We start from the raw sequence: 20502 nt of genomic DNA, 5'->3' as shown, positions 1-20502 counted from the left end.
AGAATGTGCTTTGGTCTTGCTGTTTTGGAGTTGAAATTGCGGTTAACTCGTTGATGTCCGTGTTGGATGACTCATCCGGTTACTAATTGGGTGCAGGCCGTCTGTTAGAGCGAGGGGTCACTGTGTGGAAATACCGTGAATTGTAATTTGGTAATGCTGCTGATGTTGCCGGCCCCTCCCAAAAAAAATTTAAAATAAAAATAAAAATCACTCTTTAATGAGTCAAAAAGTTTATTTACATTAAAGTCAAAAACAATTTCATTCTCCTCAGTTAGTGCTTGGGACTTAACCAATTCAGGCAGTGGACAGTCAGCTTTGACGAAAATGCATTTAACATGAATGTATTTAATTTCTACAGTGTGATGTTTGCTGTTAGACACGCATACGACGATTGTGTCAACTTAAACGTTACTTTTTAATAATAGTATACTGTGTTCGTAAGGCAATTTATTTACTAGACCCATCAAAATATATATATTTTGTTGCATTAAATTAAATAATTATCAAGTCAACATTTGTTGAACAAGTCTTCGACATCATAAGGGGACCATAACAAGGTGTCAGAGAGGGTTGTTTCAACACTGAAGATCAGCAGCAATGATTTCATGTGAGTGACAGCTTTGCTTTTTTTCTGGTCAAAAGTCCATCTTCTCCATGTTTTTAAAATTGTTTTATTCTGAAATTGAAAAAAAGGATAAGATTTGTAATGATTTTTTTCTTTTTCATGACACAGCCACATACTGTCCAGATATCGCGACTGTTCAAGACTTACCCCTAACTGTCAACTTGGTGGAGCACTCTGCTCTCCCTCTGGGGTTTTCTGCCACCACCTTGTACTCTCCGGTGTCCTTGGGTCCAACCCTCAATATGAGTAGAGAACAGACTCCGCAGGTGTTGGAGATGTAGTAGTTTGTGTTGGTATTCAGGCTAATGTTGTTGCGAAGCCACGTGACGTGAGGCGTCGGGTCCCCCTTTAAAGCGCAGCTCATGTAGCATTCGTATCCTTGGGGAGCGGTGTGCATTTTCAGTGGGACGAGGAACTTCGGGGGGCACTGGAGATCCCAGGTCTTGGATTCCGGTATGTTCACTGTGAACTTCTCTGAAGAAAATTGTGCATGTGAATTGTCTCAGATGTTTTTGTGCAAACATCTACTGCTGTACATACCTTTCTTGTTTGATAGCAGCCACTTTGGTGATTCAGACGGTTTGGAGGAGCCCATGTCATTCTTTGCATAGACGCGGAACTGGTACTCGCAGCCCGGCATTATGTTGCAGGCTGTGAACTTATTGTTAAAAATGTGATCTGCCACGGTCAACCATGTGCCCTTGGTGGAGTCTCTCTTCATCACCATGTAATGCAACCTGTCGTCACGTTTCTCGTCTGGAGAAGGCGTCCACGAAATGGTCACCGTCCCTGGCACATTTTCTTCAATTTCAACTGGACCTGGTGGCTTTGGTTCATCTAGAATTAAAAATTTTTTTTAAAAAAAAGCAAAAATGTTCTACTCTAAATGGAACAGAAACTGAGTACAGGGTGTCCTTGTTTTCCTTGGGTCTAAAACTGCGACAATTTGTGGTTACTAATTACGCGCAGTGGGCTAGTTTGCGTCTAAACGTAAGACATTTTCGTGGCTTTTTTTTCTTTTGTTTAAAATTGATGGCTTAATTTTTTTCCCCCTACAAATATTTACTGTAATTGTGACTTAACTACGATATTAATATAGGTTTGTGAAGGAGACTGTGTTCTGACTTATACATTTGGGTTACCTCGCCGCCGTAGGAAAGGAATTCTGTCCTAAACCGAGGACCTGCTATACATTCATATGCAATATTCTAAATGTAGAGTTTATGAGAATCCTGCAGACTATGCTCAAAGTTACCATAAGCTTTATCCTTTTGAAAATGCTGCATAAAATTCAATTTTCTAAGAAATTATCAGTTATCTGTATCATTTTAAATGTATAAACAGGCTTATAGTTTTCTATATCTGTAACAGAGCTTCTTAAAGTCCTTTCTCGTGTCATTTCCAGCAAAAAAAGTTACATTTAAAGTCGCACTTTGGCCAGGTATGAATAATTTTGGGCTTAACTACACAGGTAGTCCTTAGTTTACATTCTGTTCCTACAGTGGTGGGGTATCTCAAATTTGTATGTAAATTGGGATGTGCTGTTGTCTATTATTAACCTACATTAACTCAGTCGTAGAGTCATAATTATAATCAAACCATAATCGAATTTGGATGACATTTTCGTCATAGGAATGGAACTCCACCATAAACCGAGGAGGACCCCCCTAAATTACAAACACTCACCTGTGACTCTTATTTCAATACTGAATGTTTCTTGTCCGACAATGTTCTTCACAACAACGGTGTAGACCCCGGAGTCTGAGCGCTCAGAGGAAGGAATTAGGAGCTGGGAAGTGCCTTCCGCATTGCTAATCGTCACTTTTTTAGTGACCGGCACGTCGTCTTTCAGCCACGTGACCTCGGGCCACGGCGATGCCTGCAGAGGATATAAAAAGATAATGACCAATAGATCACTCTGAATGAATCATTCCTGCTTTTGTCCTCCAAGTGGTGCTCATTCCTTAAGACAATTACCTCAAAGTTCATTGTAAGTCGTGCTGAATTTCCGGCTCGCACGACCATGAAGCTCTTGATTTTGGTGTCGGTGAAGCGTGGTCTCACTAGGTAAAAAAAACCAAAAAATATTTCTACTTTAGAAAGACTGTCATTTTCACAATGAAAGTCATTCTTGGTATTTATAAAAGCAGGCACATTTAAACCAGTCTGGCGAAGAGGAAAAAAAAGAAAGTTATTCACCGGGAGGCGGCATAGCAAGGACGTAGTTATCCAGTTCCTGTGGTTCCCCCTCGCCGCCATCGTTGATAGCGATCACTCTCACCCAGTACATGCCCAGCGACTTCATGTTTTTCACCGTGTAGAAATTTGTGGTTACTAAGTTGGAATTGCAACGATTCCATTCTGTGTTCTCTGCGGGCCGGATCTCCACAAAGTAACCCTTGGCTTCGTCCTGGACCTTCTCAATGTCCTTGGGTTTGGTCCAAGACAGGCATAGAGTTGTGTAGCTGGAGTCGGTCACCTTCAAATTGATGACTTTTCCAGGAGGCTCTGAAAAGTATGATTCATAATCAGTGATCCAGTTTTCAGGATTGGCTTAATAACAAAACTTCCCTTAAATTTCCAAGTTACCACTTACTTTTGGGATCTCTGGCAAAGACAAACTCTGAAGGTGTGCTAAATTCACCCGGTCCAGAGTTATTGATAGCCGACACACGAAATTCATATTGCATTCCCTCTACCACATCTTTAACAGCAAACCCTTTAGCTGTAGGGGTGTAAAACAACAATTAAAAAAAAACTCATCAACATTTAATATTGCTCAAGGACATAACATAACATAAATAAACCTCTGATCATCTCATCCGGCGGGTTGACTTGACCCCACAGATTGCTCCCCTTTTTGCGTTTTTCAAGGTTGTATCCGAGAATTTTGGTGCCTCCCGAGTTGCCAGGAGTCCACGAAAGGTTGATGCAGTCCTTGAAGGCACTGACAACCTTTGGTGTTGATGGAGGTCCAGGGTATGCTGTGTGCACACACAATCGGCATCTTTATTAGAAATCTAGTAGGTTTTTACTTTGAACTAAAGTACTATACACAAACTGACAGTCAGGACAAATTTTAGCATTTTATCTCCCTTGCAATCAAAGGGCACAATTTACTGAAGGTTTGCACATGCAAAAATGGGCATGAACTTGATTGTTCACGCAAACAGTGTAAGCTGATGTGCAAACCGGGTGCACCCAGGACTGCATCAGTGAAATGCGCTAACCTGTTTTTGCAGTTAATTTTGCATGTTCTGGGATGAGTATATACAATTTGATTAATTTAGCACACATCATGTGTTTGCTCAAACATGAGACAAATTGTGATGGCTGATTTGACATACATTACATACTACGTCTGAAAAGCTGGTTCAAACGGCACCACCATGTGTAATCATGACGAGAAGGCGCAGGCATAATTTCGCTTCTCTTAACATTTTTTAAACGGCCAAAACAAAAATTATTAACCTATTGTCGATTCTGCAGGGCTATTTTGGAGCTTCTGAATGATCTAAGGGTTGACTTGGAGCCAGTCGCCTATGACAAATCTCCTGTCTCAACTGGCCTCTGCCAGAGCAGCTCTTTGGGGATACAGTCCCAGGTTTTAAACACAGTTTCACAGGATTAGCACTTGGGATGAGTTAAATCAAACAAAAGATGCAATTTATGCTGTTGCTGGCTTCTCCAAAATTATTCAAGCGATACATTTATTTTCTGTAACTCAATAATGTTTGTTTGTCTTCCAGTAACACTTCCAGTTCCATCACTCGAAGCTTAATTTTGCACTTACGGTACTCTTCCAACTGTTCCATGGTGAAAACTATCAGTGCTACCAAGATCGCAAAGACCTCTTTTAAATACGGCGGTCTCTACCACTTCTACACCTGCTCCGAACAGTGTGTGCAATCTGTTCGAGTCAGTGAACATGCCGTGGCTCCATCATTGTGATGCTTAAAAATCGTCCGTGTACCCCGCTTAACTCTACTGACAATGTCAATGTATATGTTAATCATGACACCCTGCTAACTTATGCTTTGCGAACACAATGTCGTTTGTCCTCTTAATTCATTATTAATTATTAATTAATCCCCGTGTGTCTGGTGACTGACTTCCTGCCTTCCCCCACTGTCTCTCTTGTCCAAAATTTCCAAATACTGCCCAGCACCCATTATGATATTTTCTTCTGTAGTTTGTAAGTCTGAAATGACCTTTGCACACTATTTTTATATAATTTTAGACACAAATACATGAAAAAATTGAAATGTGTTGCAGGTTTGTATAAAGCTATTCAGCACAATGAAGAGTTTCCAACCATAATATAGTCCACACAAACTAAGTCTGCCTAGCGTCTCCTGTCTTCTTCTACAAGTGTTCTCTTCTACATCTTTGTATTTTCTCCCAGTCCTTGATACCCTGTTGCACAATGCTGCCTCTCACAGGTCAGTCCTGGTACTACGACATATATTATGAGATTGATTTGAGATCACTGGTGTGCTCTGTTGTTCATCTCGAAGACACCAGTCAATAGAAGAGAAACTTTTTTCTTGTCATTTGGGCTCTCTCATGTTTAAAAAAATTAAGATGTTTAAAATTGTTGGGTGAAGCCGGCTTTGGTGGATATTGATTTTATACATCCAACGATGGCATTTGTTTACCTTTTGTCCCAGCTTGAATGTCCTCCGTTTCCATCAGCTCACTAGTGCCAATTTCAGTCTCCACTCTGATGCGGTAGCAGTACCTGCGGCCATGGTCTACGTCAAGGTCCCGGTATTTCGCCAGCGGACCGATGGGCCCAACCTTCTTCCAGGTATTGCGGCCCACCTGTTGCCTCTCGAGAATATAGTTGCCTATGTTGCAGCCGCCGCTGTCTTTCGGTGGTCGCCACTTTATCTCAATTGCAGAAGAGGAAGCTTCGACAATCTCCACAGGTCCCATCGGGGGCGTGGGTTTATCTGTTCAGTAATGTTAGGAACATTAAGTAGAAGTGCTAAATGTTTAGCATTGTTTAAAAATACAATGGAATCTTCAAAGTTTAATGGCCCAGAAGTCATACAATTTGTAGCTTTGAAGTTACAGGATGAATTGTTTCTAGCTTTGGATGCTTCACTGTATGTACTTTATTTCAATAAACTACATACCTAATACAATCAGTTCAGTTAAGGCCTCGGCAGTGGCAAATTCATTTTTTAGCTTCAACTTGACTTCACCGCTGTCCTTGCGCTGCAGCTTCATCAGAAGCAGACGTGTGCAGCCATCCGAGGTTTCGAGCTTGATATTGGCCGCGTCCGAAAGCTCTTCCCCCTCGAGGAACCACTGAACTTTTATTGGCTCCTGTCCCATGTATGCTAACCTGAAGGTTGCTTTGTGCCCCTTTTTCACCGTAACAGGATTGATAAAGGTTTTTAGGTCCTCTCGGTTGAATCTTGGGGGATCTAAAAATGTTTACACATATATTTTAGGCATTGTAATGTTTGTTTGTTTGTTTGTTTGTTTTTTGCCACATGACACACTTTGTCAGAACATTGCTTCTGCGCTTACCTTCAACAACCACTAAGGCCTCCGTTTTCCGTCCATCTGCTTCAAACTTATATTTTCCGGCAAATTCCTCTGGGACTTTGTGAAGTTTCAACTTATGGTAGCTTCCTTCTTTTATAATGGTCATAGCCTCCGTCGACTTTATCTGGAAACAAACTCAGTCTCATCTGAAACTTATAAAATAAAAAAAAAAACATCATTAATTTCCAAGAGTATATACTTCTTCTCCATCTTTGTACCAGATACCCTCGCAGTCCTCGCTGCTGAGTTTACACACAAGCTCCGCGTCTTCCCCAATGATGGCTTTGCAGTCGGAGAGTCCGATGTGGAAGTGAACACCTGGGTCTGAAGATTAATCAACTGACAAGTTAGTGAAACAGACCCATTGCTGCTGACCTCAGCATGTTGTGTTTATCATATGTATATACAGTTGACAGTCACCCGTTGGGAGATGCATGCACATTTGAGAACACTTACCTCATTTTTCATTGAGTATTTCCTATAAATTTAGTTCTTCACATACTAAAATTGAGGTTTTATGTATATGAAGAGGCTATGATAGGTGTCTTTGTCATTGTTTGGTTGGAGAGTGGCTGTCTTCATCCTTAAGATTCGAAAATGTCTTGCTTCTCGTCATGAGTTAAAAAATCTCTTCTCTGTTCAAAAACAGTTCAAGAGGCAGCAGTTCTCCATCTTGAAATGATCAAAGAGCATGTCCGCACACAGGAGTGTCTGTTACGGCTTCCGTCCAAAGAGCACATGTCCGTTGTGTTCATTTGAGTAATCGCCCTCAATGCACTGACTCATCCTCAATTAAGTTACGGAAAGCAAGCAAGATTGTTAACATGAACGCACAAAGAGCACAAATGTGCCCACACTGTCTGCAAACACAGCACATGAAATGGAGGTGAAAACACATACACATTAAACAGTACATTACCTCCAGTCATCAGGTCTAATTAAGACGCAGATGTATTGCGTGCCGCACACGAGACCCCAATATGTTTTCATTCATTTGCCTATTAAGGCTGTAATTATATCGGGTGCCCTCGTGAGTGCATCCAATTTGATTAGCATATCTCCAAGGCACTCAAAGGTGAAATGCACTCCTGTCGAGAAACAATGACTGGAAAAGGTCATTTATTCAATTAGAGTTTGCACACACATTGGATGTAAAGCCTCAAAGCGCATTAAAAGTCATTTTGTCATCAAATGACTTCATCATAAAAATAAAAAGTAATTCCCCATGCAGAAGGTACTGCAACGCATGCCATCTTACCAATGATTGTCTCCTCGATCAGCGGGCCTTGCCTTACTCTGATGCTCTTGCCAGCTGCTGGCTGTTCGTCCTCCTCTTCCTCACTCTCGCCAAATTTATCACTTCCTGCATGGTCCAGTGCCAATATATCATAGTGTTTATTATTTTGTTTTGCTTTTAGGTGACATCAAGGTGAGTACCATCAGTCCAGTGTTTCTTATTGACTGTTGAGTATGCATCAAAACATAGCATTAACAACACTAATAATATTGACAATCAGGAGCAATGCAAATGGCAATGCAACAGCAGGGTTTTAGTTAGCATAGTTAATATTTGATACAGAAAAGACCATCGGAAGCAAACTGTTTCAACAGACCGTATTTCCGCAAATAGTGCAGAGATAAATGAATTAATTGCATATGGAGTGAAGTCTTTTTTTTTTTTGCAATCATATTCAACAATGTTACATTTATTACAATTCATTTCATGTGAAATTGGAATTAGAAATAAAATGGACAAATAACAACCAACGTGGACACACACAACATTGTTCATGCATCTTCTGTCAACCGTTTAAATGCAGTTAAAAACGACTTCTACAGATGATGCTAGGAACTCCACACTTAAATTGAACTGAGAGACAGTTGACATGCTTCTATCTTGGTTTGCAACAGAGTTTAGTTTGACTCGGTAGTTCTTAATGTGTCTGTGTGTGAACAATAGGCTTTGTGAGTTGAGATGATTACACTTTCTACTGCATTTTTTCACCTTGTTGCAATGTTTGAGGGGGGCATTTATTTGTGAATGCCTATCTGGCTTTTTGAGAGATGGCTGCTAATTGAGGAAATACGGTCATTCCGTACACAAGTACACAAATGGACAATTCAGCCCCACGCTTAAATGCAAATTGTCATTTGTACTTCAACTTAACTCCACTCATAGCACATGTAAAAAAAAAAAAAAAAAAAAAAAAAAAAAAAAAAACGTGCACGCACAAATAACAACACACGTAGGTGACAGTCATGGACCATTTTCAAGACTTCACAAACATGATGATAATGATATGAGGCTTTTGTGATTGTACTTTAAATTGACCATGGAAAAGTACTTTGGAGACAAAACAGGGTTTACCTTGAAATTGTCAGTGCCACTTCAACGTCAGTGTTTTCATTCTCATAAAATCGATTGCTCATGGCATGAAATAAATGAGTGTGCAACTTCGGACAATTCTTACCAACAACAGCGTCTTTACCGTCCACAATTTTCTCTTTGGGACAGTTAGTCACAGACTTTTCACTGTTTTGCTCTGCAGTTTCCTCACCATGATCATTTCCTATTGGTGATAATAAATGTCAGCTTTATCCAGATTATCGATTTGTTGATTAATATGCACTCACACCAATAATTGTAAAATATTTTCAGGACAATACCTTCAGCTGTTATCGGAGCAAAGTTATCATTGTTTCTTTCAAAAATGTGAAATTCTAGAATTAGTTGATTGATTTAACAAATGGTGGTATTATATCCAGTACATTAAATTATTTGAGACCTTGATTTCAAATTGTCCGTGACAAAGTAATAACACAAGGTACTGTATTCTTTTAAATGTTAAATACAGCAACTAAATGGGGTACAAACATGAAGATTTCCCCATTTGATTGAAGGCTCTCCAGATGATCGTGACAGATTTAACAATCCGCAATCTTCTCAGCAATCGATCCTGGCGGACAATCTGCTTTATGCGCAACCTACTTCCACATTTGGCAAAACAAATATAAGCACTTTCCTTCAATAAAAATCCGAACTTCAGGCTATTAACAGTCCCTGGCTATTGGTGATATGTGTTATTAATAAGCATTCTGACTAATAATTGCAAAAGAGTTAGAGTTGCACTTACAACAGCGAAATCAACAACATCTCTTGATTCGCTTAACAAATATGATGGTCTTCGAACATTCCGGCCTTAAAGTAGTATGAGGCCTTTGTGATAATATTTCAAAATCAGTATGGTGACCGAGTTTGGAGTCAATGCAGTGTATTCTGACAGTATATATTGTCAATGCCACATTTAAATGAGCATTTTCATCGTCAAATACTGTAATTTAGCGGACAAGAAATGATCTATAGATGTTTCTTCCCAGCAGCAGCATTTTCAGTGTCAGCAATTTTCACTTTGGGACGCTTTTCATTAGTCCCAGACTTTTCACATTTTTGCTTTGCTGTTTCCTCGCCATGATCATTTCCTATTGGTGTTGATAAATGGCAGCTTTACGGAGAAATGACGCTCTCGTATAGCATTTATTATTATGCACTCTGTTATAAAGGAGACTCATGGCATAACTGCAACTGCTGAACACAGCATCAGGACCATTTATTTATGTTTTTAATTGAACTATTTTTGAAAAAAATCCATCAATTTTAGAATCCTGTATCAAGACAGACTTTAAGGATCCACATCCAAAAATGATGTGAGACCTTAAAATTCGACTTTGTAGACATTGCAGTGAATTCCTATAAATTGTCGGGCCCGCATTTAACTCGGTCTTTCACAAATAATTTGTCGGCCATGGAAATAATCGACAGTGTGCAACCTCAAACGTTTCTTACCGACAGCAGCGTCTTCACCGTCCGTAATTTGGCTCACAATCACTTTGGGAAGTTTTTCTTTTTTTCCAGACTTTTCACTTTTTGGCTTTGCGGTTCCCTCGCCATGATCATTTCCTATTGGTGATAATCAGTGGCAGCTTTATGCAGAACATGATGTGTTGGTTAATATTTGCTCTCATATCTGTTATTAATTTGCACTCTGACTCTGAGTCACAAAGGATACTTACCTTTGACTCGTAACTGAGCGTCAGTTCCAGTTTTTATTTTATCATATTTTTTGGGGAAAAATCAATCAATTTTTTAGATACAATTGATTGATATTTTCTTCTCGGTAAAAAATATTTTTTTTAGGACATGGATTGTTCTTTAAGAGAAATGCTGAAAATCCATGAAAAAGCAGACAGTGTTATATGATAAGCATCATGATTATGCAACAGAAAGAGAAAGCATCTTGAACCACAAGACTTGACATGAATGAAGTACAATTCACAGGGTCATTTTGTAATAAATATTGTAAAGTATTGTAAATTACATCAATTATCATTCAGATAACCTACATTTTTCTTTACCAGATGTGTAAAAATGAACTAAGTTTAAGCTTATACTTACAGTTAGTTTTTTGTTGTTGTTGTGAAGAATGACATTCATTAGCAATAAAAAGTCATTTTCTCTTAGAGTATGTAGGAACACGGTCAAACGAGTGTGCAATGTGCACTTTCGAGGAAATTCAATAAAAATAGACGAAAGGGAAAGCAGATTTGGACATGGTTGAAAAGATTCAGAGGAATACAAAAAGAAAAACGTGTGTCACGTCAGGTGTTGCGCATGAGTAACCTTTGTGAAGCTTGGTTAAATTATAAACTCTATATCCTTTTGAATATATCGATGGAATTTTGATAAATCAATACAGTCATTTCCCCCATATTTGCGGTTCACGTTTCGCAGATTCGTCTTCGTGTTTTTTTTTTCTTCTGTGGGACCTGAAACGTCCTAAGACACCGCAAGTTGCTGCCAATACCATCTCTAAATAGGAAAGTAGTACAGTAGAGTAGTACACTAATTGGTGTATGCTGAGGTGATACATCTCAACTGAGAAGACAAACTTTGCATTTTGGGGAGGAGCTAAGTTTAACCAGGGTTTTTAGTAGAAGTTACAGGGAGTGTTTGGCGCACACTTCCGGTTCATTTTTTTCAAGATCTTTAGAAATTATATTAAGCGGTTTAGGGGGTCAAAGCTTGTGGTGTAGTTACGATTTATACTTTTGACAGGCAATTTGGAAGATTTTGTGTCGGGGGGTGTCAGTTATTTGTGTTTTTTCGCCATTCGTGGCAGGACTTTTTTTCCCCCCTACTTTATTACTACATTTCATTTTTCTACATGAAGCATATTTAAATTTGCTAGCCTAGGTGATGCTGTTAAATATTCATATGATATACATTTTGGGGGTCTTTTTGCTACTTCAGAAACGTGTGTGTAAAATTATTTCCAAACAAAATCTTGTCTTCATGCTTACCTTTAACTATATCTTGGACAGGGGCACCGTCTCCACCTGTTACTTCATCGACCTCAACTGATTCCATAAATAAGGAATTTTCCCCAACTTCATTGTCTTCGCTCTGCTCTACAAGGTGCGGTTCGACAGTCACATCAGAACCGCTTCCTGCTGCTTTGATGGAAGGCTCTTCCACGCCGGCTTCCGCCTTTTTTGCTCTGGCAGCGGCTTTCGAGGCAGCCTTGGCTTCGTCGGACCGCTTTTTAGCCGCTTGCGCCTCCAGCCGAGCGGCTTCCTCAGCGGCATCCCGCTCCGATTGAGCCAGCTTCTCCTCCATTTCTTTCTGGTACCTTTCCTGCTGCTCCTTGGCGATCCTCAGCAAGTCTTCGTCATCACCACCCACCACCATGGTGTTTTTCCGAGCGGCTTTATTTCCTTTGCTGCTACCCTCTTTATCCGCTGGAGGATTAAAACATATTCCAAGATTTGACCTGAATGTTTTGTCAAGAGAATCCATTATTCGATAGAAAGAAAAATCCCAACACCAATCATTTGTACTCCATGCAATCGAAAAATGAAGTGATGTATTTTGTATTTCAATCTTATGATGAAAAAAAAAGAGAAAAATGCCAGATTTTTCATATTTTATTTTAGGCTCAGATCAGAAACACAAAATTGAAAAACAGGCCACTGGACTGACTATTTAATTGGTCGGTTGCTTTACCTGGCCCAGATTTTTGGTAACCAACATTAGTTAAGATATGTTAGCTTGTTAGCCACCACAATCAGTCCGGACCACAACCACGATCCATCAAATAATCCATTAGCCATATGAAATCAAGGACGTATGTTTCAAGGGTTATTGTGATCGGTTTCATGCATTACATCTGACATGGAAGGTCTGCTTAAATCACTCATTGTCTGTCCGTTTGCATTGTTTTCAATTCATTCCACACGGAACGTTATACACCATACTGTATGTAGACTAGTAGACTCGGAGCAAATCACTACAACAACACAACACGCTATTTTCATTCTCCCTTCAACTATTGTGCAATGATAAGTGAGGACCTGTGTGTTTATGTCTTGGTTGACTTATTGAGGCTACTGTCTAGTTAACGTGCTTTTAACAAACATCCGGGTCACCTACACGCGACTAATTGAATATTTAAATCAAACTCAGTTTTTCAGTTGAGTATTGAAAAATCTGTATTCTGTATTCATTTTTTAAAGTGTTACATTAAAAAAGGAATTACACAATATGTCACGTTAAAATGTTTTAAATTTCGATTCCTAAATGAAAATGGGGGAGAAAAAAATTACGATACAAGAATTACTTCTCACCTTCAACCACAAGCCAGGCGTTGCACGATCTGATGCCTGCCACAGCAGCGTAGATGCCAGCATCCAATGGCAGGCAGTCACGCACCATCAGCTTGTGGATGAGCTTATCTTCCGAGACGGTGATTTCGAATTTTTCTCCGTTTGACAGCTGCATGTTCTTGCAAAACCACTTGATCTCGTCCAGAGGCCCCGTCAGGACGCATGTAAACACTGCATCCTGTCTTTCCTCTGCCGTGACCTCTTGGATTTTAATAGCAAAGTCGACATCAGGTGCTGAGGAATTATATAAACACAGGAGAGACGCGGTTATTGTTATCAGCACATCAAGTTAGCAATTTGTTGCTAATAGCAGACAGGTGATGTGTTCGGCGACAGAGACGCATTTGTTCTCTTTTCATCAGATTCGGTTATATGAATTTAAATGTTGGTTATGGACTTCCTCTCTTAGCATCTTCCATTTTACTTCCTTGTATCATTTATATGATTGATCTAATTAATTAATGTACATACAGTGGGTATGTAAAGTTTTCAGACCCCCTTAAATTTGGCAGTCTTTGTTATATTGCAGCCATTTGTTATAATCATGGAAGTTAATTAGTTTCCTCATTAATTAAGATGGTTCTACACCTTCATTGGAGTCCAGCTGTGTTTGATTATACTGATTGGACTTGATTAGGATAGCCACACCCCTGTCTATGTAAGACCTTACAGTTCACTGTGCATGTCAGAGCAAATGAGAATCATGAGGTCAAAGGAACTAGCTGAAGAGCTCAGAAACAGAATTGTGGCAAGGCACAGATCTGGCCAAGGTTACAAAAACAAATTCTGCTGCACTTAAGGTTCCTAAGAGCACAGTGGCCTCCATAATCCTGAAATGGAAGACATTTGGGGTGATCAGAACCCTTCCTAGAGCTGGCCGTCTGGCCAAACTGAGCAATTGGGGGAGAAGAGCCTTGGAGAGAGAGGTAAAGAAGAACCCCAAGATCACTGTGGCTGAGCTCCAGAGATGCAGTTGGGAGATGGGAGAAAGTTCTAGTAAGTCAACCATCACTGCAGCCCTCCACCAGTTGGGGCTTTATGGCAGAGTGGCCCGACGTCAGCCTCTCCTCAGTGCAAGACACATAAAAGCCCGCATGGAGTTTGCTCAAAGAACACCTGAAAGACTCCAAGATGGTGAGAAATAAGATTCTCTGGTCGACAGTCACATCAGAACCGCTTCCTGCTGCTTTGATGGAAGGGTCTTCCACGCCAGCTTCCGCCTTTTTTGCTCTGGCAGCGGCTTTCGAGGCAGCCTTGGCTTCGTCGGACCGCTTTTTAGCCGCTTGCGCCTCCAGCCGAGCGGCTTCCTCAGCGGCATCCCGCTCCGATTGAGCCAGCTTCTCCTCCATTTCTTTCTGGTACCTTTCCTGCTGCTCCTTGGCGATCCTCAGCAAGTCTTCGTCATCACCACCCACCACCATGGTGTTTTTCCGAGCGGCTTTATTTCCTTTGCTGCTACCCTCTTTATCCGCTGGAGGATTAAAACATATTCCAAGATTTGACCTGAATGTTTTGTCAAGAGAATCCATTATTCGATAGAAAGAAAAATCCCAACACCAATCATTTGTACTCCATGCAATCGAAAAATGAAGTGATGTATTTTGTATTTCAATCTTATGATGAAAAAAAAAGAGAAAAATGCCAGATTTTTCATATTTTATTTTAGGCTCAGATCAGAAACACAAAATTGAAAAACAGGCCACTGGACTGACTATTTAATTGGTCGGTTGCTTTACCTGGCCCAGATTTTTGGTAACCAACATTAGTTAAGATATGTTAGCTTGTTAGCCACCACAATCAGTCCGGACCACAACCACGATCCATCAAATAATCCATTAGCCATATGAAATCAAGGACGTATGTTTCAAGGGTTATTGTGATCGGTTTCATGCATTACATCTGACATGGAAGGTCTGCTTAAATCACTCATTGTCTGTCCGTTTGCATTGTTTTCAATTCATTCCACACGGAACGTTATACACCATACTGTATGTAGACTAGTAGACTCGGAGCAAATCACTACAACAACACAACACGCTATTTTCATTCTCCCTTCAACTATTGTGCAATGATAAGTGAGGACCTGTGTGTTTATGTCTTGGTTGACTTATTGAGGCTACTGTCTAGTTAACGTGCTTTTAGCAAATATCCGGGTCACCTACACGCGACTAATTGAATATTTAAATCAAACTCAGTTTTTCAGTTGAGTATTGAAAAATCTGTATTCTGTATTCATTTTTTAAAGTGTTACATTAAAAAAGGAATTACACAATATGTCACGTTAAAATTTTTTAAATTTCGATTCCTAAATGAAAATGGGGGGAAAAAAATTACGATACAATAATTATTTCTCACCTTCAACCACAAGCCAGGCGTTGCACGATCTGATGCCTGCCACAGCAACGTAGATGCCAGCATCCAATGGCAGGCAGTCACGCACCATCAGCTTGTGGATGAGCTTATCTTCCGAGACGGTGATTTCGAATTTTTCTCCGTTTGACAGCTGCATGTTCTTGCAAAACCACTTGATCTCGTCTAGAGGCCCCGTCAGGACGCATGTAAACACTGCATCCTGTCTTTCCTCCGCCATGACCTCTTGGATTTTAATAGCAAAGTCGACATCAGGTGCTGAGGAATTATATAAACACAGGAGAGACGCAGTTATTGTTGTCAGCACATCAAGTTAGCAATTTGTTGCTAATAGCAGACAGGTGATGTGTTCGGCGACAGAGACGCATTTGTTCTCTTTTCATCATATTCGGTTATATGAATTTAAATGTTGGTTATGGACTTCCACTCTTAGCATCTTCCATTTTACTTCCTTGTATCATTTATATGATTGATCTAATTAATTAATGTACATACAGTGGGTACGTAAAGTTTTCAGAACCCCTTAAATTTTGCACTCTTTGTTATATTGCAGCCATTTATTATAATCATGGAAGTTAATTTGTTTCCTCATTAATTAAGATAGTTCTACACCTTCATTGGAGTCCAGCTGTGTTTGATTATACTGATTGGACTTGATTAGGATAGCCACACCCCTGTCTATGTAAGACCTTACAGTTCACAGTGCATGTCAGAGCAAATGAGAATCATGAGGTCAAAGGAACTGCCTGAAGAGCTCAGAGACAGAATTGTGGCAAGGCACAGATCTGGCCAAGGTTACAAAAACAAATTCTGCTGCACTTAAGGTTCCTAAGAGCACAGTGGCCTCCATAATCCTGAAATGGAAGACATTTGGGGTGATCAGAACCCTTCCTAGAGCTGGCCGTCTGGCCAAACTGAGCAATTGGGGGAGAAGAGCCTTGGAGAGAGAGGTAAAGAAGAACCCCAAGATCACTGTGGCTGAGCTCCAGAGATGCAGTTGGGAGATGGGAGAAAGTTCTAGTAAGTCAACCATCACTGCAGCCCTCCACCAGTTGGGGCTTTATGGCAGAGTGGCCCGACGTCAGCCTCTCCTCAGTGCAAGACACACAAAAGCCCGCATGGAGTTAGCTCAAAGAACAGCTGAAAGACTCCAAGATGGTGAGAAATAAGATTCTCTGGTCTGATGAGACCAAGATAGAAATTGTTGGCCTTAATTCTAAGTAGCATGTGTGGAGAAACCAGGCACCGCTCATCACCTGTACAATACGGTCCCAACAGCGAAGCATGGTGGTGGAAGCATCATGCTGTGGGGGTGTTTTTCAGCTGTCGAAGAAAAGATGAATGCGGCCAAGTACAGGGATATATCCTGATATCTATAATATAGATATCAGGATATAATAAAACCTTCTCCAGAGTGCTCAGAACCTCAAACTGGGCCGAAGGTTCACCTTCAAAAAAGACAATGACCCTAAGCACACAGCTAAAATAGCAAAGGAGTGGCTTCCGAACAACTCCATGACTATTTTTGAATGGCCCAGCCAGAGCCCTGACTTAAACCCAATTGAGCATCTCTGGAAAGACCTGAAAATGGCTGTCCACCAACATCCACCATCCAACCTGACTGAACTGGAGAGGATCAGCAAGGAGGAATGGCAGATGATCCCCAAATCCAGGTGTGAAAAACTGTTGCATCATTCCCAAAAAGACTCATGGCTGTATTAGCTCAAAAGGGTGCTTCGACTAAATTCTGAACAAAGGCTCTGAATACTTATGGCTGTGTGATATTTCAGTTTTTCTTTTTTAATCAATCTGCAAAAATGTCAACAATTCAGTTTTTTTCCCTGTCAATATGGGGTGCTTTGTCTACATTAATGTGGAAAAAAATGAACTTAAATGATTTTAGCAAATGGCTGCAATATAAAAAAAAGTGAAAAATTGAAGGGGGTCTGAAAACCTTCCGTACCCACTGTAGAAGGTCTTGCATTTGCACTGGAAGAACGGATTGTCTTTTGTCAGATTCTTTAGTCCTAAGAAAAAGAGGCAGTCTGTGTATGATTCTAATGGTTATGTTACATAGTATATGTTCTTTTACCTTTGGTAAGTTCCTCAGTGCTGGTGTTCGACAAGTCACCACCAAAATGTATTGCATTGTATACATATCACTATTTTCTCTCATATGCAAGTACAGTAATTAGTTATTTTGCAATGTTTGTTCCTGAATTGTAATGCGTTATTTTTACCAAAACTACTGCAGAATTCTAAAGTTTGACACTGATTGCCTTAAACACACACAAAAAAAAAAACAATACCAAAACAAAAAAAAATACTTTTCTTTGAATTTTGTAGCCACAGATTAAAATATAAATGGAGTTGGAGTCGCTGTTCCAGAAGATGAATTCGACCAATTCTATCTTTTCGACATCGGGCCCTAAATCGACTTGAACAAAACTAAAATAATAACATTTATTTGTGCCTTCAAACTGAGTAACATCCCAAGCAATCGGTGGTGCTGCTATAATAAATTGACATCCATTTTGTCCAATGATGGATCAACAGTGACTGAAAAGCCAAGGAATGATGGTCGCGTCATAGCGTGCTGGAAGGCGGGTCTTAAGCAAATATAAGGAGTAATATATGATGACTGTCAGCGAAATGGACTCAGGGATTTTTTAAATCTATGTGGGAAGCGTTTTGCAGGTCACAAAAGTGGAATAGAAGGTTATTACTGCAATGGTCTTAAGTCGTACGATTACTACCACTATTCAGCAGCAGTAGGTTACCACCTTGTTTAAACTATTATCACAGTCCTGAAAGTGTACCTTTTAAGTCTACAGTGGCACCATCCACATCCATGGAGTAGAGCTCTGCGTCATGTTTTTTGCCAACTTGCTTCAGAGAATGTTGTATTTCGTTGCATTCTTCTTTTGAGTAGGTGACCATTTCGCTGTCCTGCAATTATAATACACAACACACACAAATGCAGTGTGAAATTTTATTAACTCATTCACCGCCGTATATATTCGTCAACTGGAATCCAACTGTTTACTGCCACCGACGAATACATTTGTCACGTGAGACGTGGAAGAGGGTCTCGCCCAGGTTGTCTGTGAAATTCAGGTCTGTAAGCCACCGGAGTGATTAATGGATCCCAGTAAATGGCGACGTTGGATCGATTAGGGTTCCAGCACAGCTTTTGAGTTGAAGATAAAGAATTATAGTTCGAAATGTCACAAAAAACAAAAACACTAGTGTCAAGGTCACTGGTTTCCATCACATTTCTTTTTTCAAAAAGCTTTTTGACAGAAACCAGGGGTTTTGGTGCAACCAACCAATGTTCTACTGCTGATTACTGAACAATGGAAAAAGAAAGAAGAGTCTACTCTTTCTTTTGGTAGGTTTGGTACTTACATTGTCATAGAAGAATGTTCTGTGGGCCTTGAAAGATCAATGAAAATGCTCTAAAACAGCTGGCAATAAGAGGAACTCTGGCAGTGAATGAGTTAATAAAAGAATTCAACCGAAGAGTTGCAGATCCTGACATCTCACATTGTAAAGGAATACTTTACTATTCAGTTCTCTAAGCTCCAAGTCCAAGTCAGTTGTAGCTTCATCGTCATCATCTTCCTCGATGTGTTTCAGAGTATTCATGTGTGAAACAAACAATAGTACGAAACAACAAGTAGTAATTAAAGCTGCAAGCGGATATGAATGGTCCCCTTGGGCCCTTTTTGTGTGGCAAAGTCTTGGAAATGATCAAAGTCCGACGCGATCCTCTGTCCACAAGGCAAAAAAGCGTGGCAATTTAGCGTCGTCCGTCAGTCTAGTACGGTGATTCCAGACCTCTTTGCCCAGGAAATTATCCTATTTAAATTAATTGGTCTGAAAATGATTATTTAAGAAGGCACACTATAAAATGTATCCAACCAACTGTTGCCATTCACACAGCAAAATAAGTAATTGCACGCACACACTGACAAGTGTAATTTTGTGAGCACATCATCGTTATTTCAGTATGTAGTATATACTTTTAGTCACATTTTTGTTTGGTGGTGTACCGTGACATTTTTTTGTGCTCAATAAAAGTTAAAATGAATAATAATAAACACTGGCCTCGTATACCCGATTGCTACTTCGGCCCATTAGGGTGAATTTCCTTGTTGGAGGAGTGGAATTCACCCAAAATGGCTGCTTCTGCTCCAAATGACAGACTTCCTGTTCAATTTAGTGCACAGATATAATTAGAGACGTGTCTACCCAATTTCATGTTGATTGGTGAATTGGCCAAATTTTTAAATGTATTTTTTAAAATATTTTTATTATTATTTTTATTTATTTTTTTACTTTCCAGAGGGCACTACTGAGTGATTATGCATGGGGTTGGAGACCCCTATGACACAGTACATGCAATTTCAACAGGATGCACACATGTGGGCGTGTCGATAGCCCCCCCCCCCCCCCCTAAAAGTCAGAAGGATAATCATAAACGCAATTCCAAAGGCAGAAATAAACTAAATCTGTACAAAAATAAAATACATCAGCAGTATATTTACTATCCAACGAAATGAAGGGTTATGTACCTCTGTGATGTCGTCACCTTGCTCTTGCTTCATCTTCTTCAGTTTCTTCAACATCCCACGGAAGTTGGTGATGCCGTATTCCATGCAGATGCGCTCGTAGTCTTTCTTATCTGCACTCATGAGGATTTCCCAGACCTTCTCCTCTGGCGTCGCCGCCTTGTCGTCTTGCAAAGGTAGCGACCACTTTTTAAGCTTTTTGCGAAGAAAGTCTGGTATATCTGGACAGAAAAGGAACGCAACAAAGATCAGTCAGTCATGATTCTCTTTTGAAATAATCCAGACTTTGAATCTTTCTTGTAAATAATGGTTATGTGATGATAAATCAGAGACGATTGATAGAGTAATTCCCCGCCTATTCACAATTTGCTTTTCACAAATTCCCCTATTTGTATTTTTTTCCTTTGATACAAGTCGTTTGTATCAGTAAAGCATGGCCACTTGATTAGGGATAGCGAGGAGGACCAGAGCCTAGCTTGCTGTTTTTGTGGTTTTGCACACTAAACATCCCAACACCTTGTATCCCTTATTCACAAGAGGGTTTTGCACTTTGCTCGTGGAAGAGGCAAATAAAACATATTAGGTACAGAAAATAAATACATCTCCGATAATTTGGGAAAAGAAGCACCCTCATAAAAGCCACGTGTTGTTTTA

The 20502-nt window shown here is 40.0% G+C and overlaps 1 protein-coding gene across 1 annotated transcript; it reads right to left on the bottom strand.

The window, feature by feature from the left end:
* Positions 1-269: 269 nt before the first annotated feature.
* LOC133408514 (immunoglobulin-like and fibronectin type III domain-containing protein 1) lies at positions 270-19971 on the bottom strand. Its single transcript, XM_061687513.1, has 19 exons — positions 19852-19971; positions 18094-18223; positions 15260-15532; positions 12866-13138; positions 11543-11980; positions 10029-10142; positions 8656-8754; positions 6384-6508; positions 6167-6308; positions 5767-6060; positions 5284-5580; positions 3433-3609; positions 3222-3350; positions 2825-3133; positions 2603-2688; positions 2312-2504; positions 1166-1462; positions 773-1099; positions 270-676 (listed from the first exon to the last, which is right to left on the bottom strand). Exons 1-19 carry the CDS (start codon positions 19969-19971, stop codon positions 672-674), a joined length of 3828 nt encoding a protein of 1275 aa, XP_061543497.1. The 3' UTR covers positions 270-671.
* Between the last annotated feature and the right edge of the window lie 531 nt (positions 19972-20502).

Source organism: Phycodurus eques, chromosome 10 (genome assembly GCF_024500275.1).
Source record: "Phycodurus eques isolate BA_2022a chromosome 10, UOR_Pequ_1.1, whole genome shotgun sequence".
Classification (NCBI taxonomy): Eukaryota; Metazoa; Chordata; class Actinopteri; order Syngnathiformes; family Syngnathidae; genus Phycodurus; species Phycodurus eques.
Note: the sequence above shows the minus strand (reverse complement) of the source record. Positions and strands in the feature narration are given on the sequence as shown.

Coding starts and splice junctions, on each gene's coding strand:
- LOC133408514 (XM_061687513.1), bottom strand. CDS start 19,971: ATGAGTGCAGATAAGAAAGACTACGAGCGCATCTGCATGGAATACGGC. Junction 15,533..18,093: donor TGCCACTGTAGACTTAAAAG/GTACACTTTCAG, acceptor ATAATTCCTCAG/CACCTGATGTCGACTTTGCT. Junction 6,061..6,166: donor GGCCTTAGTGGTTGTTGAAG/GTAAGCGCAGAA, acceptor AAACATTTTTAG/ATCCCCCAAGATTCAACCGA.